Source organism: Melospiza georgiana, chromosome 10 (assembly GCF_028018845.1).
Source record: "Melospiza georgiana isolate bMelGeo1 chromosome 10, bMelGeo1.pri, whole genome shotgun sequence".
NCBI lineage: Eukaryota > Metazoa > Chordata > Aves > Passeriformes > Passerellidae > Melospiza > Melospiza georgiana.
Genome location: NC_080439.1, coordinates 17,524,763 through 17,551,447, shown reverse-complemented (window position 1 = coordinate 17,551,447; position 26,685 = coordinate 17,524,763). Strand labels below are relative to the sequence as shown.

Here is a 26,685-nt window from a genome sequence, read left to right as displayed (position 1 = left end):
TGCTAAGTAATGTCCTTTGTCACTTACCTTCAGCATTAAGAATATTAGATTTTGTAAAAAGTGCTGCTTAAAAGCCTTTTTAAAATCCAGACAAACAGAAGCCTCTGCCCTATTTGCCACTTAGATGCTTTGGAAATACTGAAGTATCTTCTAAACAAAATAAATAAATAAATAAATGGCATGACTCATTCTGCTAAAGCAGCATTCGCTATTTTAATAAATAGATTTGGCCACATTGCCTCATGCTGGTTTCTGAAGTGCTGCCTTAATAGCAGAGATTTAGACTTTGCCATTTGGGTTTCTTGGATCAATCATCCAAAGTCAGAAATGGCAAGATTCTTGAGGGAAGAAAAAGTAATAAAATTATAAACATTTTACTCCCACTGTGATCCACAGCTCCAAGAGCCACTGCAGGCTGGGCCTGAGCCATGCCTTCCTGAGCCTGCAGCACCCAACAGAACCCAAAACCAGGATTCACTCAACAAGAATCACAACTCAAATCTTATAACTTGAGTGCATAAATTGTTTCAAAGCCACCAAAGGTAAGGAACATCAGCCATATTTAGTTTCAGCTCCATCACACAGAGGAGGCTGGTGCAGAAGGTTTGCATTTATGTATTTACATTTCAGCTGAACAAGCTATACATTTTAATTATAGCTGATATTCAGAGCATTCAGCTGGAACTTCAGTGAAGTACCTTCTGTACAAAGGTTAGATGGATTTGACATGATACCATCTCTGTGCTGTTGAGAAATGCTTGTGATTGAATCAAGGTGTGGGTTTTCTGGGCTCAGGTTAGCAGCACTTTGTGAAGAACACTGCTCTGACAGCACTTGAGATCCTCCTTCTTGCAGGATGCTCCAAAACACTCTGATATACTCCCCCACCAAAGTGTCTCTTTTCCAGGGAACAAAGATACTCTGTGCTGTTGGAAAGTACCACAGAGAATCAGACTACAGCACACTTAACTCACACTTGGAGTTCTCCCACCAGGTCCTTTCACTGGAACTGAATTAAACCCCCTTTCCTTCACCCACAACGGGCAGATTTGTTCAGGAAATTAAAAATCATTAATAGACCCAATGAGAGGGAAAAAACTCTGCACACAGTGTTGCTACAAGAAGCAAAATTACCTATGTTTGCCATTCATTAAAAAAAAAAATGTGATGAGGTACAAACTGGGGAAGAGTCCTAAGCTTCCTGAAACACATAAACCTTAAAATTAAAATCTTAGTTCATGATGTCAGTAGTCAATTACATCATAGGTGGCACATAATTAAACTTATAAAGGGGTTTCATTATTTTGGTTTTATGCTGGATACTGAAAACCAGCGCATTATTTGTTTTAAAATTGTGTCAATTGGAAAAACCCCAAGTGGAATCAGCAATTAAATATTAAAGGTGATTGCCTCAGTGTAAAACACTCCAAAGAATAATTGGTTTCCTGTGCAATGTGAGTGCAATTACAAAGTCTGAAAAATTTCAATACTAAAAAATAAATAAATAAAGATTTGGAAAAAAATATCAACCTTGTGAGGTTATGAGGATGTTGACCTGTACAAAGACCAGCCAGATTTATATCCTGGAAGAACACTGAGCTACAGTCTGGGCAAATAAAAGCCCACGAAAACAATAACTTGTGCAGCAGTCAGACTGGTCTGTATCCTGAGTTTGGACCTTCATTTCCAGTCCCATATTCCAGCAGACAGGATGACACTGACTGACCTCCTGCCAAGGCACCACTGGGCCTGCACCCCCGGTCTGGAGAGCCACAAACCCCTGCAGCTCCTCCAGGGCTCCCTTGGCTGCTCCAGCCCCGAGTGCCCAGCGAGCTTGGAAAACACAGGATTTAACACCCAGCCACTCACACATTCCAGTCACTTTCTGCCTTATTTATGTGCATGCACAATATCCTGATAAACTATAAGGGAGGCTCTGGCTACTCCATCTGCATTCCCTTTTATGCTGGGAAGATAAATTGGGGCTGATTCAGAGGACAGATTTAAAGAACGCAGTCTGTTACCGAGACAAGCACAATCTTCCCAGGGAGCCCTTGTAGCGGGTTGTCTCCAGATCATGCCTTGATTTGTTTGCTAAAATAAATGGGACAGCACACAAAACTCAATTCATATACCAGACACCTCTTCCAGCCCACTATACTTTCCTATTTTGCTCAGTCAAAACTGTCTTGTTCTATTATCTCTCTATAAGACCACTTAAAGGCAACACAGAAAATTAAAAATAATAAAAAGCTAATTAAAAATTTCAGTGCTTTCCTTTTAGCCTTTGGTAATCTGTGGAATTGGAAGGCATTTATATCCAAAGCACATTACAGTTTAAGGGTTTTTCTGACTGTAATAATCCATGGATACTTTCAATGGATTTTAATACAGACAAAACCAAAGATATTTTATGGAGCAGTAGAAGAATTTAATAAAAAAATCAGCATCAGTCAATTGTCTTTTTAAGACTAGGTGATAGAATTCGATAGCAGGGATAAAAGTCCTAATAAACTCTGCAGGAACAGTTCAGAAGGCTGAGACAAAAGCTATCATTTCCTTTCAAATTAACAGTAGGATTTTTCCATAAGGGATGGTTTGAAATACAAATGACCACAGGAATAAAATACAAATGCTTGAGCTTCCTACACCTCTTTTGACTGCATTTAAAATAGTAAATACAAAACCACGGTCAACTTTTGTTATCAGCAGTTTCCAAACCACAATTTTCAGAGACCCTGAATCCATTCTCAGAGTGCACTCCAAGTTCTGGGGCTCTGGTTCTTGAATTTAGTAATGAAGACAGATTACCTTAATCTAAGGAGATGCCATGAAATCCTTCAAGTGGATGCAGAGAGAGGCTCCCACTTTGTTGGGGAGGGGAAGCCCACTGGAGCCCTGCCACGATAATAAAGCGCTGCCTGCACACCAGTTCACACGTGGGGCTAAATCTGAAGTGACATTTCTCAATGAAAGAAGCAGTATTCACTCGTGTGCTCAGCATTTTGATGTCCACCAGAAGCTGGCAAACATGATTATAGGGAGCCAGCAGGCATGCCACAGCTCTATTTAGCCCCCACGGCTTAGCACAGCGCTATGCAACACATAAATAAAATATAACGGGCTGTTTTGGGATGGCATTCTGGGAGTGGGATTTCATGCATATGGATGGACTTGACACACATTTCACAAGGACAGAATATCTGAACCAGAATGGGCTGCTTCACCCACCCTTTGGGGTCAGTTCAGCATCCTGCCCTCCAAACGATGAGCCAATGCTGAAACTTTTGGGCTTCAGGGACTAGTGATGTTTATTTGTGCTACTCTGCATGGCATTTTAATTAGTAACTGTGTGGATTTAAAAACTGTGAATGGACACACAGGGGCAGTTGTGCAGCCTAGCTTTTGTGTTTCTACTCTCTCAAAAAAATCCTGTTTGAGGACATCAGCAGGGGGTTAATGGAAGCTTTGATAAAGTTCTCCGAGGCCTTTTATTGTTGCTGAACTACCGACTGGACTCTGCTGTCTCTCTGGCTGCTTTCCAATTTATTTAGTCAGCTGCAAAAACAACTAGAGAATTTAGAAGCCCATCTAAACATTTAGCAGCCACAAATATTCTTGGGCAAATTCTGCTTCCGTATAAAAATATTTCTGTGCCAGTTATTTAAGGGAAGCGCTCACATCGATCGTCAAGCTCCATGAATGGGAAATGTCAGTTTGCTGCCAGGGAAAGTGAGCACACAGTTAAATAGTCCAGGGCAAATAAAAGCTGCAGGACCACATCTCCATCACTGTCAGTTTGGTAACTATTCATCTGTACCAACATCACTGAGACCAGAATTTTATTCCTCTTTGAAGTAAATTTCTATGACTTAAATATGATCAACACTACCCAATGCTGAAATTAAGCATCCCTTTCCCTAGGAGGGTGTGTAACTAACTTCCATTTTCCATAGCAAATCACGAGATCTTTTAAAAAATGTGACTAAAGTTTTATTTAAATGCTGCAATTACATCTTGGCTCTATCTGACATGCAGCTTGTCTAAGCTGTTCACTGAACCCTGAAGCTGGTTATTTACTAAGGATCTTTAGAAAGCACTTTTTTTTTTTCCTTCCGACCAAGACTTGTATCCCCCACCTTGAATACAAATTCATGGAAATGGGTGGTGCAGACAGCTTTGCCAGAAAGCAGGCAGTTGTTATTTTAATTATTATTTCTTTGTGGAATGCTGCAGTTACCTTAAAATAATAATTTAATCCTTCTCAACAATAGTTTTCCCAGTTTTGTTTTTAAGACGGGAGCACGTATGCCTACAACTACATATTTATTACAGACCATCAGTTAAAGCCTCTGCAAGAACACAGAGTTGTTAAGAAGAAACTCCCACTTGCATCTGCCAGCTTGGAGAAGCTCCTTACTCAGACACTTAAACTTACACACGTAATTAAACGTGCAGCACAAGAAACCTGAAGCAGTCAACACATGACATCTTCAAGTCCCTGAGAAATCTCATGCTCAATGCTGAAATTTGCCCATTCAAAAGTATCCCCTCCACTGTTCAATTCCACACAATTCCCAAATTTCTAGCACTAGGATCACTTTTCTTTCTGGATCACCCACTGCATTAATATTTGAAAGATCTGTGGTTTCCCAAAATACACCATTGGGTTTGCTGCAGGAGTCTTTGCAGTAACTCATTCAATGTAAATCTTCAGATGCCCAAAGCCAAAACACAAATCCCTTTGAAAGCCAAAGCAGGGGAAGAACAGGCAGGTGGAGCAAAGGCTGTCCTGCACGTGCTGGCAGGTCACCTCACTGACCAGGGCACATAAAACCCAACAACAGCAGGCAGCTTGTCCCAGCCCTCCTGCTTGAACAATGTGCAGGGGGGATCACTGCTCATGTCCAGCAGAAAAACATGAAGCCTTAGAAACCCCACTGATCTAGATTTGAAATGAGAAAGTTGCATATAATTACCCTGGAATTCTGCAAGATGCTGTAAGAAATCACTCAGATTGTCATGCTCATGGATCACCCCTTTTCCAAGTCCATGCTTACTTTTGATTTTCTTTCCTACTGAATTCAGGCTTGACACAGCTCCATTTGGGGAATAATTTGCTGGTCTATCATCCTTAGTACAAACACCTTAAAGCAAAGTAAGAACACCCCTTTGCAGCTCCCTTTTCCCATTACCCTGACATTGTACAGAAAAAAGAATGCAGCCAGTAGTATCACACACTCTTCCCATGCTCTGGACAGCTGGCACACATCCAGATGTTTGCCAAGAGATTATTTTAAATCAGGTTTGTTGGGAACTGGGTGGCCAGGGTGCTGTGACTGTTTATACACACCCAGCTACGTGCATGAGTTTCCTCACGGGTTTGTGTGCCTGAAAAAAGACCACTGGAACAGGCTATTTGTATCCTTTGGCTGCAGGGAACAAGTAACTGGAAAGGGTGGGACTGTGCTGGTAGCAAGTACTTAGAATAAAAATAAAGAACTAAATTGACTCTTGGATGCCTGTGGAGGCTACAGGCAGACCAGCTGTGCCCACATCTGGAGCGCCCCTCGCTCCTCTGTTGGGCAGTGACACGAACTCACTCACCCTCCTGCACCTCTCCCAGGTGGGCCATCGAGCTGGATGCCACCTCAACACCCTCCAGAGGTGCAGAGACTCCTGAGGAACAGCCTGGCCCAGCACCTCAATCCTGCCCTCCACAAACCCCCACAGCACAGCCCCATCCCCACATCGCCCCCAGGAACTCAGCAGGGCCGGGCTGGAGAGCTGATATGCACATGAACATCCCCACAGCCTCACAGGCACCAGGGAAGGGGGATGCCAGCACAGAAAATGACTGATTTTGCCAGCTTACACTATTTCATAGGGTCTGTGAAACTGTGACACGAGTGCATGATGAATTCTGTCTTCACATTCTCAGAGCTCCTTTGCCGGCTGTTTGGAGATGAAGTCTTCCTTGGGGTTATACAGCCCTTCAAAAATTATGTTTCAACACAACAATAAACAGCTCTTCACCAGGACTGCATTAAAAAAGGAACATTTTTTGCAAGAGCTGAGCATAAAACTAGCAGTCTGAATGACTACAGACGTTGCAATTCTTAAAATCAAAATTAACTTACTTCAGCACCTCCCTATCGATAAGATTCTTAATATGCACATAAATATCACCACACATAAAATCAAAAAATGTTATGTTCACTCTCAGCAAACAAAAATTATTTACTATCACTTGTATTGAAACCAGGATTATACTCAAAGAACATAAGGGAGCTTAGAGAATCAGATGGATTGATCAGCCTTCAGAGTAACAGTTAATTTTATTTTCCAGCAGTAGTTTAAAGGTGTTCAAGCAGTCACCTAAAGAAAGCTCTGTGGCTGAAATCTACTTAACAATGTCTTTTGATGTTTCACTACAGAGCAATTCTTTATAGGTAAGTTATAAATACCCAGGAAAATAGTGCATTGAAAAGAAAATACTAAAATCCTTAGCTTTCCTGGCCTTGGCATGCATTGCTTTTGATCTGCCTGAGCAACTATTATTTTTTTGACATGAGGAGTGCACACTGACCAAGGGCAATGTATGTCCATGAATTTTTACTGACTGCAAATGCAGCTCAGCACAGGCTAAACCACACTGGCATAATGTAAGACCTTATATGCATTTTCTGTGCTGCTCTGTACAACACGTGAGGAATGCTAATCAGCATTTGAAAGGAAACGTGGGCTTTCAAAGAAGACCCACCAAAATGTAAAATGGGAATATATATTCCCCAACCAAAAAGTCCAGTACGACTTATGAGTCATAACTCCCATTTCTTTCCCCCCTACCCCTGCCATTTCTGACTTAAAATACCATTCTCCTCAAAGGAATGGGATCTTTCAGGTTTGGGGGTTTTTTTTCCTTTTAATTTTTCCTTTTTTCCTTTCAATTTTTTCCTTTTTTTTTCCCTTAAAAGGAATTAAGAACATAAACAACAAACAAACCTAAAGGCTAAATAAAACTGAGTAACAGCTGACATTTCCCTTCCCTGCACTGGAAGTCAGTATTTTGGGCTCACCACAAGTGCAGCCTGTCCCAAAAGAATACTCAATTCCCGTGGATCTTTTTGGGGGTGCTGAAATCCTGGTGGCACTGTGACCCATTTTAGCTCCTGCCTGGAAAGGACTGCACACACACAGGGGCTGGGCAGAGCACTGACAACAGCGGCAAGAAAACCAGGACAGAGAGCCCAAGATATTCTCCAGAAAGATCATTTCTTGATCCTGAGCACAGGCAGCTTGAAAACATCCAGGGTGATGCAAGGGGAGAAGAAGTGAGTTTATTTATATACACTGTACTTTCATCCTAATTGGCACATCCTGCATCCATCCAGCTCTGCTGATCCACTTAAGGAAACACAGAGCCCAAGGTAACCTAACAAGGTAACAAATCACCAGGCACTTTGTTTATTCAGAAATATCAACTGCTTCAACTCCTACAAGCAAAGGAGAGAGCAGGACACCCATCCCTCACAAAATGCAAACAAAACAAAGGGAGCCAAGCAAGCAGGAAAATAAGTTTGGATTTTAAATCTCATTTAAGCCTGTGTAGGCTCTGCCCCCCACACCACTCCCCTGCCTTGTGAATGCCTTCAGCATCCATGCAAAAACCTTGTCCCTGTGGCACTGCCCCCAGAGGGGGACTGAGCAGGGAACCTGCCTCGCAGGCTGGAGACACAAACAGCTCAGCTCTGTAATCCTTAATAAAAATATAAACTGTTAAGGCGTCTTCAAAAGAAAACCACACAAGCTTCCTGCATGCTGTGAACAAGATGTCTTTATTGAGAGCTTTTCTTTTAATTTTGAACAGCTTCGCAGCATTAACCTTAGCAGAAAAAAAAAAAACCAAAAACCAAGAAGCCCAGAGATTTCTGAGCTACTCAGTCAATAGCCTGAGAGTTCCTCATTGAAATTAGCTTCTCCTGGCAGCATCACATGAGAATTGCTGGCCTGCATCTCTTCCACAAATAATTTCACAAATTTTTAAAGATGGGCAGAGTGCTGATTTCGTTTCATTGAAAACTGAAAGGCCAAAAGCCACCACTGTCAGTGGTGAGACCCCCAATACCAGCATTTGCAGTACTCATTGTGCTGAGGACACTGGCTTCAAGTTTCAGCCACTCAGTGTTCCATCCTTGCTTTTTCTATTTTTTTAATCTCACAGGGGAAAAGAGCAATGGTTCCCAACTCAAAAGAAAAAAAAAATATACTAAACATGCAGAACAATGAGCTGAATTAATTCAAAATTCTTAAAAAGTCACAACACTGAAGAATTTAACTTCAGAGGAGATAGAAATTTTTACTTGCTTCAAAGCCTGAAATTTAGCTTTTTTTTGAAAAATAAGCAAGCTATAATAACCAATACCTTTTCCAAAGAAGCAGAAAAATTCTTTTTCAAACTATTTTTGATCCTACTGTGAATGGCAAATTTTATTCTCATTTAAACACTTTTCTATAGTATTGGAAACTGAAAAGAGAGTTTCTAAATGAAGAGTGGAAAGCAAACTGCCTCATTTCATTACCTCAGGAGTAAAACGACAAAAGCAAACAAAAACCCACCTGTGCTTTTCAACTGCACCTTTTATGTCACTGCAATGCATTCCATCAATTTTGTGCTGAATATACCACAAGTGATTTCTCATTGTTTGCTGCCTGTCTCCAAATGCACACCTTCCACAGGGGCTGGAACCATGGCAAGCAAACACACAGACACCCAGATTCCTGATCCTCACTGATCAAAAACTGCTTGGAAAATTCCTGCCTATTTTCTTCACGTTATACTGAAGAAAATTTGAAAGGTGAAGTTGCTATAAGGAAGAATTCCCTGGTCTCTTGCATACTCATCATTTTTACTGAATTTAACTCAGAGATGCACCTCCTGCAAAAACTTCTAGCAAATTCTCCAGAAGACAACTCAAAAGCACTGCTCATATGTAAAGAATTATTAAAAACTCCCCATACTGACAACATTATTTTTTCCTATCAAGCACAAGCATAGAGAGCACAATCAATGAAGAAATTTAAAAATTGTTGTTGGTGGTGGCTTCATTTTTATTAGTAAAACAGCATTTTATTAGAAATGTTATTAAGGGAGGAGCTTGGCTCTAATCTGAATTTAGAGTTGCCTTAAAGAAACCAAGGCAGCTTTACATTAGTGTAAGAAAGGTGCAAGACGAAAACCAAGCTTGTGGCAGCTCACCATCATGACATGATTTCTTTATAATGAAATATAGTGAAAGAAAATTAGTGGCACAAAGATTTTAATGCACCCCAGACACACATTTACAATGATTAAACAGATGAGTACTTGTAAAACCCAAGGGTCTAACTTTACAAACCTTTACTCAAGCAAGCAGTTTCACCAAAATCAATGAGACAATTTGCATATGTAAGGCTATTTATCTCAGCTGGGATCTGTAGGTTTAGGCCACACATTTCTATTTAGATCTTCTATGCAGCAGAAACCACAAAGTTGTATGAAGAACGGAGAACAGCACACCTTGGAGTTAATTTTTCATTTATACCAGTATAATTTTCTCTGTCCCTCTGACGCATTTGATAAACTGGGCATGTTTCAAAATTTGAAACGTTGGCAAAAATACAAATTTCCTGATGGGAAGAATACTACTCATGGATAATAAACAAAATCAATTCTCATTTGCATATTCAATCAGATTTTGGTTTGCATATAAAAGCATAAGATGGTAGAATTTTCACACGGTAGATGGATCCCGCTCACTTATTCATGCATATATGCATCCACTAATCCTTACACATGCCAAAATCAGTCAGAAATACTCTCTTTGCTAGGCATTCAGAGCACAAAAACACTGTCCCTGCTGCTGTTCTCAACCTTCTCTTTCCGTAGAGCGTATGACAGCACTCTCCCACGGCTTTCTCCCAAGACTCCCTAATAGCCCCTGCTCTCTATTAGTCTTCTTTTCACTAGGCAAAGTGGTGGTTTGAATTTTTGAATCATAATTTAAAAGGGATGCTGTCAACTGTATATGAAGAACAAAAAACACTGGACCGGATTTTCAAAGGCGCTTCAGCGCGGACTTGACAATTTCGCTTGTAACTGTCACTGCAAAATTGAATGTATCTCTCACTGGTGATACTGACATGCCCTGGACTACAGCTAAAATCTGCACATTCAGACTATGCCTACCTATTTTTCACACACACCTACTAGGAAACAGAATTCAAAATATTTACGTGGTCTGGTCCTATCAAAATATGCAATATCAATACTGTCTCATACACCGTAAGCCCCGTAATAAATGATACCCTGCGAGCTACGCTCCGAGGTGCTGAACGCCTGCAACATCTGTGGGACCTGAAGGCAATCAGCACTCTGAGCCATCAGATAACAGGTTTGACGGTCTTGTAGCCAGTCTGACAGTCTGGAGATCTCATTTGCATTTAGAAGAGTGTCATATTCAAATGTATATAATTTTGTGCATTAAATTAAAAATTCAACTGGAACCCTGTGCGTTAAAACCGAGCTGGCTGCAAACTAAGAAATGTTTTCACGGAATTAAAGAAAAAGATCAAACAAATTAGCATCAAACAAAACAGCAATCTGCTGCTGCAGCCTTTGCCCTTACTAGGTCAAGCATGGGGTACTAAAAAAGCAGAGCTGCCCAGGGTATCTGAAATAATCTCGTAAACACAGAAATAGTATTTTGCTCTCCCAGATGAATGAAAAGCAAAAATCAGTCAGCATGAAGTTGAAAGCTCATATAGGATTTCCACAGCAATGCCAGCTCTGATCAATCGAAACATTGTCAGCAGCAGGTTAAGGAGGTATTTATTTAACAAGGGGACAGAATTTAATTGACTTTCCAGGAGAGGAGAGCGAGCAGGCAGGCGAGCGGGCGCCCACTCGTTCCGCTCATTGAATCTTACACAGCCCTTTTTCAAGGGGGGCAGGAGCACAACCCTGTGCTCCCCAGGCATGTATTTTGCCCTCTGCAGACACCAAGGACATCCTTGTGTCCCTGTACAGGGTGTGACAGCAGAGCTGCTGGGGGGCCAGGGGGGATCAGGGCAGCTTTGCTGTTGTGCTTCTGCAGAATGCCTCCCAGCGTCCTGCCCGTGTGCTGCAGCAGACACAGCACCCAAACCCTCCCCTCTCCCTGCCTCTGAAGCATTTAAAGTATCCATATAAATCACCAGAAAATAAGGGTTTGACCCAGTTACACATCTTAGGGCTCCTCTCATTCATTTGCTAGCGCTAAATGTAATGGAAATCACAGCTTTCCTAAAAAACAGGCAGCAGAGACAGGAAGGGCATTGCTGTTTATGTTCCTACCTGCTTGGTTAGTTGTCACAGTGACCGACACAGCCTGGTCCTGGCTGGGGTTTTGCTTGGACACTCCATTCACTGCCCAGACTTCAAAGGTGTAGTTGGTGTGTGCCAGGAGGTCGGTGATGGAGACTTTGGTGGTTTTCAGGCCGTTCTGCTGGGGGCTGAAGTGCACCCCACTGCCACAGGAGCGGCAGCGGCTCGGCTCGCCCGCCCCGCAGCGCTTGCACACCACGTTGTAGGAGATGTCCTCCCGGCCACCCTTGTTCTGCGGGGGGCTCCACTCCAGGTTCACTGAGGTCTCGTTGACATTGGAAATCAGGTGCTGGGGAGCCGACGGAGGGCCTAAAAAGACAAAGTCCACATATTTTTAGTTAAGGGGAAAAAAAAATCAACAAAGCCTACATAGTGACATCAGAGTTGCACATCCCAGATGCTGTGCAACTCCCATTCAAGTTAAGGACAGTAGAGACCAAGCAGAATTTTACTTCTCTATGGTCATAATGAAGGCAAAAAAAATAGCTGGTAAGTCAAACTCTGATCTCTTTATCTGATGAACTAACAGTATTTTCCAGCTCTAAATGAGCCTGAAAGCTCAGTATTGCAATTAAACAGGAGTGGGACTTTTTTCCCTTTCACTGTTTATACTTGTTATGAAAAATGTTAAATTTATATATCTTACACTCATTTTTTTTCTGTGATTTCCTAAGCAAAACATCAAATTCACAAACTTCGGCTTCACTTGAGATTTTCAAAGTCCCTCATTACCTACAGGCAGACTCTTATTGAAATTATTATAGAAATATCTCCTGGCTTCTTTTTCTGAAAAATATAAGTGCAATATTTTCCAGACAAGTTGATGTCAAATCACATTCAGTGAACACCATAGCCCATCAAGCAGGGACCTGAACATGACACTTCAGCATGCAGGATGGAGATTTGAGTAGGAAGCCAGACACAGAACTAAGGCTTTGAAGGATGGAAAATAAAGTTTACAACAGGGCAGTGCTGGAGAAAGGGAAAGAACTGAAGAGGAAAATATGGCCAGCATCTGAAGGAAGGGCTGACAAAAGAAACCTGGTCAGAAACAAGAGACCAGACAGCAAGCTTGGCAATGAGGCTGGATTTGAGACACAAGGTCAGCTTTTCCACCACAGGGATGGGAGACTTCATAAACACGCTGCCAGAGAGCTCCCAACTGGTTCCAACACAGGGACTATGGGATCAGAGCAGAGCCCAAGGCAGGCTGGGCAGAGCCCAGCGGCAGAAACCCTCCTGCACCTGCAGCACCTCTCCCTGCCCTGCTCTGCCCTGCGCCAACACACAGGCACAAATCCCATTGATGTGCTTAAATCCCCACAGGCCTCAAACCCGCAGGCAAATTGAAAATGCACAAGAGCTAATCCTGCAACTCTTAATCTAATTTCAATACAGTTGAGACACACTTTTTGTACCCTTAAATTTAAGGTGGATGATTCAGAGTGAAGCCATGAAAGAGACGGGCATTTCATCCACCCCAAAAAGCTTCCCTGACCATCACCAGGCAGCCTGCTCTGGGGCAGAGAGCACACAGGGACTCTGACACACACAGGGCTTTGGGACAGGTAAGCACTGCATCAAACAGAAATGAGACAGAATGAGAATGAAGATTGCAAAATGTATCAATCCTAACCAGAACACAGTAAAAATAGCTCTGCTTACTAATTACTGATAGTCAGAGCTTTACGTACAAATATTATTAGCAGAAAAATGCTGGAAATAATTTTGTAAAGTCACAAATTCAAGACACGGGAAAGCTTATGAAAGCTTCTTAGATTTCATCAAAATGCATTTGATGGTTTGCAATTTAAAGGAAGTTCAACTAGATCTCCTTGCAGGAGAAGAAGGAAAGGAGAAAGGAAAGGAGAAAGGAAATGAGAAAGGAAAGGAGAAAGGAAAGGAGAAAGGAAAGGAGAAAGGAAAGGAGAAAGGAAAGGAGAAAGGAAAGGAGAAAGGAAAGTTCTGGCAAATTTGTCAAACATTATGAAACTATGAACCTGGCAAAAAAGAATCAGCCAGCACCAACAGTTTCCATTAAGTGTATAAATAAATAAGTCATAATTTCTCATATGCCAAAGGTACAAAAACAGTAATCGTGGTAAGACAGGAACCAAACACATTGAAAATGTGAAATTCTACTGAAATTACAAAGTGACTCATCAAGTGTAACAGCAAAAAGGTTAAACTGTTAAGGGATGACTATGGGGAAGATTAATTGTGGCTCCCTCCTCAATTTATCAGGTTCATCTCAAAGGAAGCCTGAGGCCTGAACAGGCTGCACAGGACAAGGCTTTGAGGGCTGCATCACCTCCTCAGGTCTGTATTTGAAGCCACCTGATAAAACACATGCTCAACAGGAGACAGGACTTTAATTTTGAGAGAGGTAGCTAGCTTAAGAGTCTTAAATGACATAGAGCTCAAATGGGTCTTTGGTACCCAAATGAAAGGTCTCTGTTGCGGGCATGGCTAAACAGGGATTGTTTGTCTGTGTTTACTTTAAAAATACAAAATTAATATATTTGTTTTGAAAGGAGGGAAATCCTCCCTTCTTGCCAAACCTTTGAAACAGTCTCTGAGTTAATCGGGGTTGACAGGTAGAATTGCTGCAAGAAGAGAGAGCAGAGTCCAGCCCCTGAGCCAGGGAGCCCTCCTGCCTGCTGCACCACCAGGCTGCCATTCATGGCTTTTATTTATGCACTGGCAGCATTTTGGACTCCTAAGGACAAAACCCTTTTGCCCAAAGATCAGTTACTGAACACAGTAAGAGACGTTTACTGATCCAAAAACCAGATGGGAAAGAAAAAGGAAAGAAACTGGTTTTAATCTCTATTCATCATGTGGAAATGGAGGCAGAGAGAGATGTGGTGAGACAAGGGCACACAGGACATGCTTTGCACATCAGGGCAGTGGTCAAAACTGTCCCACGTCCCAGCCCAATGCCTCTGTCCCATAACCAGCTCTCATTCTCTCGAAAGCTGGCTTTGCCAGCTCCCCTGGGTACGAGAAAGTGGTCTCTGCTTAGCCTGCAAATACACGAGCTTGCTTTTCAGAAATAAACTCTGAGTGCAGTGAGGTGGAAGACACTCCTGAAATCGTGAACTCAAGCGGCAGCACAGGAGCTGCTGAGCAGGGATTGTACCAAACTCTCTATCCTGGACTTCCCCAAACTGCCTCACACCTGGGCTCTCTTGAGGGCAGGCAGGTGCACAAGGTAACAACACCTGTGCCTCTGCACGGTCACGGGAACACCAACACGAGCCTCTGGGGGGAACAGCAGCCTCAGCAGGCTGCAGGCCCAGGTGCACACTGCACAGTGAAGGGCTGCCCTGCACGGAGCAGCAGCCAGAGGCTCTGGGAGCTGAGGCTGTGTGTCCTCCCACACACTGCTCAGGACCTGGCAGCAGCAAGCCCTGAGCAGAAACTGCTCCTGTGGGAAACGCCAAGAGCCTGATAGCGAGGAACAGCAAAAGGCTTTTCTAACAGAGCATTCACTCACTGCAGCCACACACAGGAGAACATCCACTCAGAGCACAGCCAGGGGGCTGAGATGAGGTGCTGCCAGTGCAAACACCTCCTTCCCCAGGCAGCACCAGCTCTGCCAGGGCCATCCTCATTTCACGAGGGTATTCCTAAAGCAAAGACCCCCATGGGGGGAGGGTTCACACTACCACAGCTGCCAACTGAAAGATGTGCCTCTTAGCTCAGATACAGCAGCCAGTTTGGGGTTAAACTCAGACTTAGTCTGGTGTCCATTAAGATATTTTCCAAGGCTCTAAGTCCAGTTTCACATGGGAAAATGTGCCAGAATGAATCAAGATCCTCAGAAGCAAAAAGTCAGTAATTAGTATGTGGGACAGGGCACTGCAGTGTCTAAACAGAGATGCAGCGAAGTGGAAAACCAGGGAAGCAGATGCTTGGAGGTCACAGAGATGAGTGCACCACCTCCAGCATGAAAAGGAAGATGTGGGGGAGTCTCCAAATGGTGGGCTGACATTACAGTGAGGGGAAAAGCAATTTCTTTTCTTCCTGGAGTATAGTCATCAATGGAGCTGTTGGCACAGGGAGCAGGGATAGCTTCAGATTGATGGGCCTGGTTTCAGATGTTGAAACACAGGGCGGGTCTGCTCCTTCAATGGTGATCAGGATTTGCTTTGTTTCTGACAACAGGGCCTCTGCCATAGATGAGACAAACCCTTTCAGGGCCAGGGCAGGCTGCAAGGGCAGGATAGTACCTGGATGAACCCAGCTAGCAGAATCCCACAGGGAACAGCATCCTGACAGCCAGACCATCACCCTCACACAAACCTGTGTCCTCTGACAGAAAAGTCTAGCTACAGGGCAGATGAGAGAGGAGACAAGGACCTGTGCTTCTGAATCACCACCACCATCTGTAATTTTGTCACAAGTCCCACAATCTACAGCATTTTTCATCTATCTCCTGCCAATGGAAGCTTGGTATTGCATGGGCTATTTGGCACTGTGGAAGAGTGGAGTTAATACTGCCTGGAACAGTTTGAAAATACGACAGTTCCTACAGGAAATCAAAATTAAATCTAAACATTTTAATTCTGAAAAATGATTAATTTTAAAATTAATTTTATGATGTTAGGAAGGCAGCTGCTGGTGTTTTCCCTGCACAGGACAACAAAATCTGAGGGTGGATTTGCAGAGCCGCTCAGTCTTCTCACACCAGCGACTGCAAAGGGGACACAGTTTGATCACGGGGCTGAAAGCCGGATCCTTCTCCAGCCCCTTTAACCAGCACCCTGAACGGACACGGGGGCTCCTCTGAGGGAACACAGGGAACGGAAGTTTTCAATTTTATTCCTTCCTGGGGCTCCATAAATCTTGCTTCACAATAAAACCATCAAAATCAAGTGAGCCATGAAGCAAATGGGAAGGCCCTGGGTGGAGCAGTTCATTGTGTGTGTCAGGGCTGAGGGAAACACTGCAGAGTCTGTTTAGCAACAAATAATCCTCATCAAGCTAATCTTGCCATCTTCCTCATCCCTCCTATTCGATTTCCTTAAATATATTGGGCAATGCAGATTGTTTGGCTTTCTCTTGCTGCAATAGGCTATAGCCATTCCAGCTATCTGTCTTTCATCCACAGATAGAGAGATGTCTGTCTTAAGGACAACACACCCTATGTCAAACAAACATTCAGCAAAACAAGAGTTTTTAAGGTGTTAATAGCATAAGCACTACTTGTATTAAAAGGACTGATGTATTTTAGCACTCTTTCTACAACTTCAGGCAGTATTTTAACTTTTCATTTATCAACATTTCTCTCCCTCCCTTCCTACACTCAAGTCTCTCTCCAGCCAGAAGCCTCCCACACACGCCTGTACAAGTGACAAGGACCTGGTGAAAACCATGACAGGGGCACATACCAACACCTGACTGTCTCCTTCCTTCCTTCCAGACCACAGGGGATCCCTGGGTGCCAGCTGTCTGTGGATTACAGGTCTCTGTGGGCACACTTAAGGAGCTTTGATGATGCACAGAATGGATCAAGCCTGGTCCAAGCTCTGCAGTGACTCACAGAGAGCTTCCACAGTGAAGATCCAGTAATGAACTCGCTCTCCAGGACTGCAGCAGCACCTGTGGGGTGCAGATGGCAAGGGGACACAGCTGGCAAGCAAACCAGGCTGCAGACTAACACTGGGCATAATAACACCTCAGTAAGCTGTTCATTTGCAAGCAGTACAGTATTTTCCATTTAAATCAGCTGCCCTAAAGACTAAGGGGAATCAGAGATAGCTGAGTCAAACATCACCAGGTTGTTTGACTGTTGTTTGGATGCCATCCAGTGAGAACGTTATCCCAAAGCCCCTTTCCTCCTGCCCCCAAAGGACAGCAGCACAAATGTAGGAGGCTCAGCCCCACAAATTTGGCAAAGCCATTCTGCCAAGGAGAAAGAATGTCTACCCCAATGCAATGAATGGTTTCAAAGAAAGACAGCACAAAGGGGATTAGCTACAACTGAGTGAATATTCCTGCTGCCTTGAGGGATCAGTGCGCCCAGCCCTTCATGTACAATTCAGGGAAAGCACAGACCCCAGGACTGCACTGTGCCCAAGGACAGGGTCTAACCAGGACAGGCCAGGACTGCAAGTGCAGCATCACCACAGAGGCACAAGTGGGGAGGAGAGAGCCCCTCCTCTGACAAATGCCATACACCACAAACCCACCCAAAGCCATGGCAAAGGACATGCTGTAGCTGGGCTCCTGAAGCTGGAGGGGCTCCAGGGACACAGGCAGGCATGGTTGGTTGGTTGGTTGGTTGTGCTGGGAGACTCCAACCAAGTCTGTCCTCCCTGCCTCCCTACAGCTGCAAACCCGACAGATCCACGCAACCAAAAAATATCCCTGAAAACTAACTCTGGGATCTGAAGGTAGACTTGTAAGGGCACTGTGCTGGGGAACTGCATTTAAATGGTTATGACAGAGGTTTTAATATCCCTGGTTTTTACATCTTCCTTTTTTATTACTGCTCTGCCCAGCAAGGTGTTTCTCTAAAAGTCTCTGTGGGTGTATGCGGTAAATTCAATTACAGTTTTCTACAAGGAGACCAGACAGACTTGTTTGACATCAAGAATACTGTCTTCACTAAACCAGTTAATTTAGTTCAGCAACAGTGTATGGTTAGGAGGCGTGGATTAAAGCACAGAGAACGGAGATGAGAAAGAAATGATTCCCAGCAAAACAGCTCCCGAGTGACCTTGTTGCCCCATAAAATGAGAAGAAATAACAAAGACCTTGCAGCTTGGTTCTCTGCTGGCCCAGGGTGACAGGACTCCAGAATCCCACTCTAGACAACTAGCAGCTCCAAATTTTGGGCAAACAACTTTCATTCACCAAAGGTAGGCACGAGTAAAAAAATTCCTCTTTGCTTTTCTCAGAGGTCCCATGGTCACAGGACTGAAGATAAAGTTGAGGGCTTTGGTTTGGCCAATTGTATCAGACACAAGTAGCCCTAATATACTATTTTCTTGTGTTGAGAAACAAAAACACCACAAAACAAACCAAAAGGCACTTCAGCACAGGGTTCTTTCTGACAATTAATTTCTTTAAAGTGAATTTGGCACTTCTAAGAAACCCACTCTGGTGACACCCAAAATAAAGCTCTCTTGGCCACAAATAGCTGCCTGTCTGCACGTTTCTGTCACAGCCTGGCAGAGGGCTCCTTCAGGAGCTCCTTTTTGTGTGCCAGCTTAGTCTTCAGCCATCAACAGTGGTAGTGAATTATTCTGGCAGCAGCATTACCCATTAAGGACTGAACTGATATTATCAGTATTAGGACTGTAACCACATCTATTTACTACTAGCCTCTGTTATAGTTAAGATTTATTACCTTGAAAGATATGGCTGTGGGAGGAGATCTATTAAAAATGCAAACTGAAACCCACACTCTCCATGGAAGTGCTAATGGAGATATTTCAAACATATACCCTCAAGAAGGCAAGCCTTTGTTAGGAGCATCCTGTCAGTCACCAGATCAGTGCATTTAAAATGTACCTCCTTTAAAACAGAAATGCTTTCTAAAGGTATGTATGTGACTAAGTAACTAGCATGATGAAACTTTTGAGCCTCGGAAGGAGAAAATTATTAAAAAAATACTTTACTCCATCTGCTTGGGCACGTGTGTAAAAGCACATTTCTGCAGCAGGTAACGGATGTCTCTGCAGCCAGGGCAGTGGATAATTATTTTCAAGTGGGTTGTCACACTGCATTCAGCCTGCGTTCGCCTGACAGTGTGAAATCAGAAGGAAGCTTCATTGGCAATTCCCACCAGACATCAGAAAACCTCATGCATGTAGAAAAGACTTTAATCTTCTTTAACCATTCCCGCACTCTCCTTGAAGAAAATATCACTTCTTTTTTGAGGCAGAAAAAGCAGACTTTAGCTTCAAAATTATTTTAACAAACAAAAAAAAATTTAAAATACTGTATTAAAATTAAAACAATATTCTGCTACAGTTTGAAGCTTTCTAGCTTCACCTAAAACTGTGAAAGCCGTGCAAAACCACTGTTCAATGCAGCTGTGTGCCAGCCATGGGTGTTTGCTAATCAAAGTCAATCAGGCAGACCAGCAGGCCTCAATGGGCTTTGGCCCAGGACTGACAAAAGGATCCTCCTTATGAGCCTGCTCCAGGGACGCTGACCCTCTTCATCTGCCCTGATTTCAAAGGCAACTCGGGGCATTCAGAAATCTTGAGCTAATTTGCTACATAATAAACAAGATTCATACAACAGGGAAGGTTGCTATGACACACCGTGGTTTAAAAGGAGCCCAGGATGAACTGGCCTGTTTTGAATCAGCAGCTTGGCCTTGGCTGCACTACAGAGGAGCAGCAAAGTCTTTGATAAGTTAAAGGAGCAGCAGGCACCTGGGAGCAAGCATCCGACTGCCTAATGGCAAGAAAACCTGACTAGAAATGCTCTGTCAGAAGCAGGGAAAAGTTTAGCACATCTGCTGTACAAGATCTGAGAGGCAGCTTTTGTGTCTAACACAGCAAGAATAAAGAGACCAAATAAAGAGGTGTACAAAAAAAAAAAAAGGGTCCACACAATGAACGCTTCCATAGATGTTTGGAACATATCTGGAGGTACATCAGGTGCCTTTGAAAGGGCTGGCTCAGGCACAGAGAGGCAGCACTAGGGTTCACTAAGGCTGCTGGTTGTGTTGCCAGCCTCACCCATGGGGTCACACTGCTGCTCTCTCAGCAAGGCCTCACCCCACTGGTACTGTATGGATGGCCTTTAACAACTCTAATCAATGCTCTTTAATTTCATCATGATCCTAGAATCATCTCACTGGGGACAGGGATGAGCGTGAAATAGAGAGTATTTCAGAGAGCATTAAAGAGAGAGTATTTCGCTACTATGTGCAGAGAGGATGCAAAGAAAGTAATTATTAAATAATCAATGTCTTTAAACACCTTAAAGTTCACTGACTAAAATGTCTGGCAAAGCCGTGCCAAGCGCAGTGTTCAAAAGGAAGCACTTTGGCCTCCTCTTTCCATCTCATAAGGCTTTATTGAACCTGTACAGCAGTGGGGCTGTCAATGATGTTTCAGCATGCGAGCTGTGATGCCCTTCAGATATGCCTTTGTTGTTGATCTCTAACCATCTGAAAGAAAAGTTCTAACACAAAGTAAATACCTGGGTCCTGTACATTTAAGCTTGCAAATAAAGCCCACACTTTCCTCAGACAGTTGTGTATGTTGCTGCCACTAATTGCTTCTTTCAGCAGTTGTGGACAGGTCCCCTGTTGTTGTGGGCTAATTCACACAAGCAAAGGCAGCTCGGACAGCCCTCACTTCTTGCCTGCCTGGCTATTCCTGACCATTTATCATCACAGATTATGTGTTTTACAACTGGTGAGACCAAAGCCAATAGGCCGCAAGATGCAGCAGTCACTTAAAATACCAGTAATCTGCTCCATTTCCATCCTCTCTCCTCTCTGCACAGTCAGCTTTACAACTGGGTTATAATAAGGCAAATGATTTGGTAAACAATTCTTCATTTATTTACTTGGGCAAGATTCCTTTGACTTCAGTGAGAGTCCTGCCAAGCCAGGGATGCTGGAGCAGCGCCAGTGACAAAATGCCCATTTCACTGGAATGTACGATTTCCTATTTACTCGCCAGAAGTAACCCAGTTACCAGCTTCACAATAGACTTTGTTCCTTTAACCCAGAGAACAATCCAACTAATGGCTCCTCTCCTAAAAAGGCTAAAGAAGTTAAGCAAAGAGGTCCAGTTACCACTGGCAGAGGTGTGGGGAAACTGATGCTCGCAGGTACCACTCCTTTGGGCTCTAGGCTTCCCTTCCAAGAGCTGCCATATAAGAACATTTTGCATTGTCACGTATGCTAAGCCATGTTATCACATCTACTCTAATGCACTGTGCTGCAGACAATGCCACCTGTGTTCACTCACTCTTTCGAGATAAAAAGAATTCCACTGTGGAAACCAGAAAGTTATCTGACAGTCTGACAGGAAAGAAATCCAACCAGAAAAATAAGCTGTTCTGTAATTGGCCCAACTGCTGAATTTCTTATGCTGTTTGCCCTCTAATTTACTTCAACAACTCTACAGAACTAGGTCCTGACTAACCAAATCAAAGCCCCCATTTAATTGAGTAAATGTCTCTGTTAATTTAAGGCTCTGGCCAGAAAATCAGAAGACAGCTAATAAACAGTTGCTGTATTTAAAGGAGTGATGATTTCAAGTCTACTGATTATAAACACACACTGTCAAATTACTCCCATCTCTTCTCAAGCCATAACCACTCCCCTTCTTATTCAATTCCTTCAGCCCATCACCACACACAAGGGGAGACAGCTTTCTCCTTTGAGATTCCCATCACTCACAATTCCTTTCTCTCAGTCTGGCAGCAATGCAGGGATGGATGGTCCATTTTCCCAGCCTACGTGGAGAAGAAAAATCATTCTCTCCTTACAGCCTACCCACTGTTCCCTCTGCTCTTGTAACTGCTGTGCTACAGCTTAAAAGGTATTCTGATGTACTATTTACATAATGAACAATATCACAGGACGTTTTAAGAACAAAATCATTTACTGAAGGTGCAGACATATATATAAAGATGTGGAAGAGTTATTATGTCATAAATTTAAATTCTTAAAGAAGATCACAGGCTCTGCTGGCATATACCTCATACTACAGAGAACAGGCTCCAACAGCAGAGGACTGCAGTAGTGCCAGCACAAATATGGAAATGTGGCAAAGCCAGTGCAAAGCCACATAAAATGCAGTAGCCAGCACAACTGTGTGGTGTATCCAGTCACAGTGGTGATAATCCATATCTGACTGGAAACTTAAAAAAGGAACAAGCTCAGTTGAAGGAAGAAGAGCACATTTGCTTATTTATATTGTTTATAGTTTAAGCAATCATTATAAACATGTGCTCAAATAATCAGCTCCTACGTAATTACTCATTTGCAGCCACAGTTATTAGGTAGGTAAATTCACTCTTTTTTGAAAATGCAGGTCAAATATTTATCTCTGAGATATGTTAAATGTAACACAAGATTGAGTTAAGGGTATATATTACACTGCAACATTAACAAAATTGAAGTGTTTAGACCTTTGAAACCTTTTTTAAAGCCTTGACCTTGGAAACAAATAAGGACAGTGTTATTTTAATGTGCATTCAAATTTTAACAACACAGTCACACAGCTCTAGTGGAATTCACATTGAGTTTCCACTGTAGATTGCTCATCATTTCATTATGGTTCATTATGCTGATAACTGTCAGAAAGCATTAGAAGCAGGAGCCTTGAGTAATAGCACTGAAATGGTAATTTAAAAACAATATACTTTCTGAAGGAAATACAGCAGTGCACTAAATTCAATTAGAAGAGGGGAATGTAAAGACAAGTAAGTGATGTTTGCTGTTTGAAGTCAGGCTATTCAGTTTCTTGATAACCTAGACTGAAGGTCCTTGTAAAGCAGGCACTCTTCTCTTGCATCTCACTACATCTGCTCTTACAATCTCCAAGCTTCTCCACTATAAACTGTCTTAAATGCAACCGTTTTTGAAATATTTCAGGCCATGAAAAATATCAATCAATCCATCAGTCCCTGTTTGGGTGACACAACTGACTTAATTATTCAGGGTCATTTACTGAGGCAGATTTCAAGCTGGACAGTCCATGATGGTAATCTCTCTTTTGTAAAGGGCTCCCAATTAAAAATCATTAATAATTTGAATTGAACAGACAACATAAACAATACAAAACCGTCCCATTCTGGCTCATAATGTGAGCATTGTTTGTTAGGAGTTAGAGAACCCAACTCATTAATGGTGGGGACGCAGGAGCAACGCCCATTAATTTGGGTGGGAACTGCACCTGCCTGCACCAGGCTGCAATTCCCTTACAGAGCAGGGAATTCAGGGACAAGGGCCATGACTGAGACTGATTTTTTTTCCTGCCTCACGGATTCATATGTGGGTGAGGCAATTTATTCTCCATTACATTACTAACCTTATGAAAGACCCTTCCTCTCTGCAAGTACTGGAATATAATGAAGGCCTGTAGAGTTGCCTGGACATTACTTTTGCTTCCAAAAGGGAAAGGTGCTTCCAATGGTTTGAGCTCAGGTGTACTACAAGTCCATCATCCCATCTCCATGCCCAAAGCACACAGCTGACAGGCCAATAGTGCTTCAGAGCTCAGAGTCTGAATTGCCAAGTTTGGCCAAAGCAGCAGATCCAGGCTGGCTCTGCCCCTCGGCCCTGACAGACACATTGCTGATTACCCCCAGGAGCAAGTCTGAAGGGAAAGGTGCACCAGTAAACACATGTGTGTCAGGGTCTCTGCCTGGCTTTGACACAGCCCACTCTGCTCTCCCTACACCCTCACTGCTACATTCTGCTCTTACTTGCACAAACTTTACACCAGACATTGTTACTCACTCTAGCAGAGCTGAAATAGAGCAGAATACTAAAACCAGAGTTTGAGTAACTTGTTTAGGAGCCTGATGCCTGTCTTACCTGAGGTTAGACAGTTTTACAGCTCAGCAAGGGACAGCAATGTCAGAGAGCAGAGAGATGGAAGGGTAAAACTCTGGAGCACCTCTCCTGGCCAGCACACCAGGAAGTAGCTACTGCTTTTGTTACTTATCATGGGAATTGCAAGAAAGGAAAAGGAAGGGAAATTCTCTAATTCCCTTTCATCCACTAGCACAATCAGGCTAATGGAAACTCCTAACAGCCTTCCTCCCCCAACCTAGAAGGCAAGATAAATGACAAGGCCAGCCAGTTTACTACTAAAGGAAATCAATAGCCAAGGGTCAAAGCTTTACAAAAACACATCTTAAGAAGGCTGAAGTTCTTCATCTTAAAAAGTGTTTAGGAATAATAAAGAAGGGATCAATCCACAGTCCATTCCAGGTGTTCTTTCCAAATTATCCAATGTTACTTTTATTCACCTGGTCTAATAGTTCTCCAAGTGAACAGAAACCTGATTTTACAAGCCAGTGGAGCAGAGTCTATCTTTTTGCTAGAAGAATGGATCTCAGATACTGTTTTATTTCTTCATTAGTGTGCCGTCACACTGAGCGATTACTAAATGCAGGCCTGAATGAGAATACCAGAGTTAAAGAGAGCATAATGAACAAAGAAGGTGCCTGATTATTATGGCTGTCAGCACAAGGGAATTGGGTTTGTCACCTGGTTTAACCAACTGGTAAGAACTGATTACAGTCTGAATCCACCTGAAAGCGCCTTTGATGTTTATGCTCCCTTCTGTCTACACGTCTTGTCAGGAAAGTCAGACAAATGGGGACCTTCTTCTGAAGGGTCTTCCTTTGGCAGCTCTGAATGCTGTCCCATGCCTGGGATACATGGGCAGAAGCCACTCAGAGGGGCAGCATGGCAAGGGAAGAGCCCCCAGAGCCCTGCACAGCAGGCCCCTCCCAGCACAGCTAAGGCAGGGCTCAGAGAGGGGCACAGCAGGGCTGGGGGGCACAGCTGCCCCCAGGCCAGCTCAGAAACAGCTCCTGGGGCATCCTTCACCTTGGACCACAGAAAAACAAGCTCTTCAGCTACAGGAGAATGCAAAGCTATGAACCAGGACCTCCAGAGACAGGCCTGTTTTCCAAGGGCAGCTGTCCATAGGATTGTGGTGTTGGCTTGCCTCTGCCTGCAGAGCCCTCCCAGGCTGCTGCAGAGATGAAGACTGGGGCCAGCACCACCACAGCCTTTGCCTTTTCTCCTTTCCTCTCTATATTTTTGGGGTAAAACACCAAGATCAGGAACTTCAGCTTTGTCTGACCTGCCAAGACAGGAATGGGGAGGAGTGGCTGCAGCAGGCCCAAGACTTGACAAAAAAGGGCTGAGCTTGCAGGGGTACATTTTGCAATAACACCAGCAAACATACAGATCATTTGCTTACGATTTCCCCATCTGGAAATGTTTTGCTCTCTCCTCATACTTCCCTAACTTCACTTGCCTATTTAAATTCAACCAGTTGATTACTAATTTGATTTCAATTTGGTCAAGATATCATTCACAGGGACCAGGGCTTTGAAAAACTTTTGTTGGTATAATGTTATTCAGAGTGTACATTTCACACAATAGTTTTGTTGTTGCAGAAAGACATTTTCTCTATCAAACTGGTCACGTTTTAGATCTAGTAGTGTAAATTATATTATAGAAAGCATGTTCTTGCCCATTTAGACAAGGTTTCACAATACAGTTAGACTCCATTCCCAGTCAATACTTGGCAAGGGATACGTGCACCACTCTGCTTCCTATAAGCAAAAGCAGCTGCTCTTGGCTATGGCCTGGCCTCCTCAACCACCACCCAGCAGAACTCACTGCTGAAAAGAACGAAATCACTGGAGAACAGCTGGAATCAAGGGAGTGTGGGGAAGGGATGAGTGCTAACTTAGTTATGGACGTACTCTGTTTCTGCCTTGTAAGGGAGAAATTAAGGTTTAAATAAATGTGAGTCATCTCTCACAAAATTAATTCTCAATATATTAAAATGTTACAAAAGAAATATCTTCGCCTTTCCTCACTCACACACACACACACTCTCTCTCTACATAAATATACAGCTGAACTCCAAAAATCTGGAAACACTTCCAATAGTTTTCAGAGAATGCCACACATGGATATCCCCCTGGTAAAATACAGCCCTTTCACTTATTGTTTCAAACTGCTCTGCTCCTAAGAAAGTGAAAACCAAGGAACAAGAGGATCACAATTTAACACCAGAACACGCCTGGAATCCCAGGTCTTCAACGGCACGAGCGATTAACCAACACATAGGACAAGGAGTTTATCTAGCAACCCTGACTGTGCTCAATGCTTCTCTCCTTTTCCCTGATGAAGGTATTTTGGTGGAACTAAAGCAAATTCCATTTGCTGCACATGATTTATTTACCTACACAGGAAAAAATAAACCATGCTTTGGGAGTTTCATTAAAGTTTAAGATTTATTATTACCACCCTTTCAGATGAACACTTGGGTTCCTAAGGGTCACCAGCTATATTTCCAGCAAATTAGAAATATAATGAGATTATAAATATTACCTGTTTACCTGAGGTCATACAATTACAAGGAAAGCTTTCACAATTTTTACAAATATTCATAGTTAAAGATATGAAAGGTGATGTGCATTACTGGCCAGGTGCTCAGACTGGAACTGAGGCCTGTATTTTATTTCTACCTGTGTTACTAAGGTGTGCAAGTCCCTCTTTTCTAACTGTGTCTTCTGATTTATTTATACAAGGGTCA

The 26,685-nt window shown here is 43.1% G+C and overlaps 1 protein-coding gene across 1 annotated transcript in view; it reads right to left on the bottom strand.

The window, feature by feature from the left end:
* The window catches only part of EPHA4 (EPH receptor A4), a 105,450-nt gene that overhangs the window by 37,530 nt on the left and 41,235 nt on the right, over window positions 1-26,685 (bottom strand). The window contains exon 5 of the mRNA XM_058031631.1: window positions 11,375-11,713. Coding sequence (XP_057887614.1) covers window positions 11,375-11,713 — 339 coding nt within the window. The remainder of the gene's footprint in view (window positions 1-11,374; window positions 11,714-26,685) is intronic.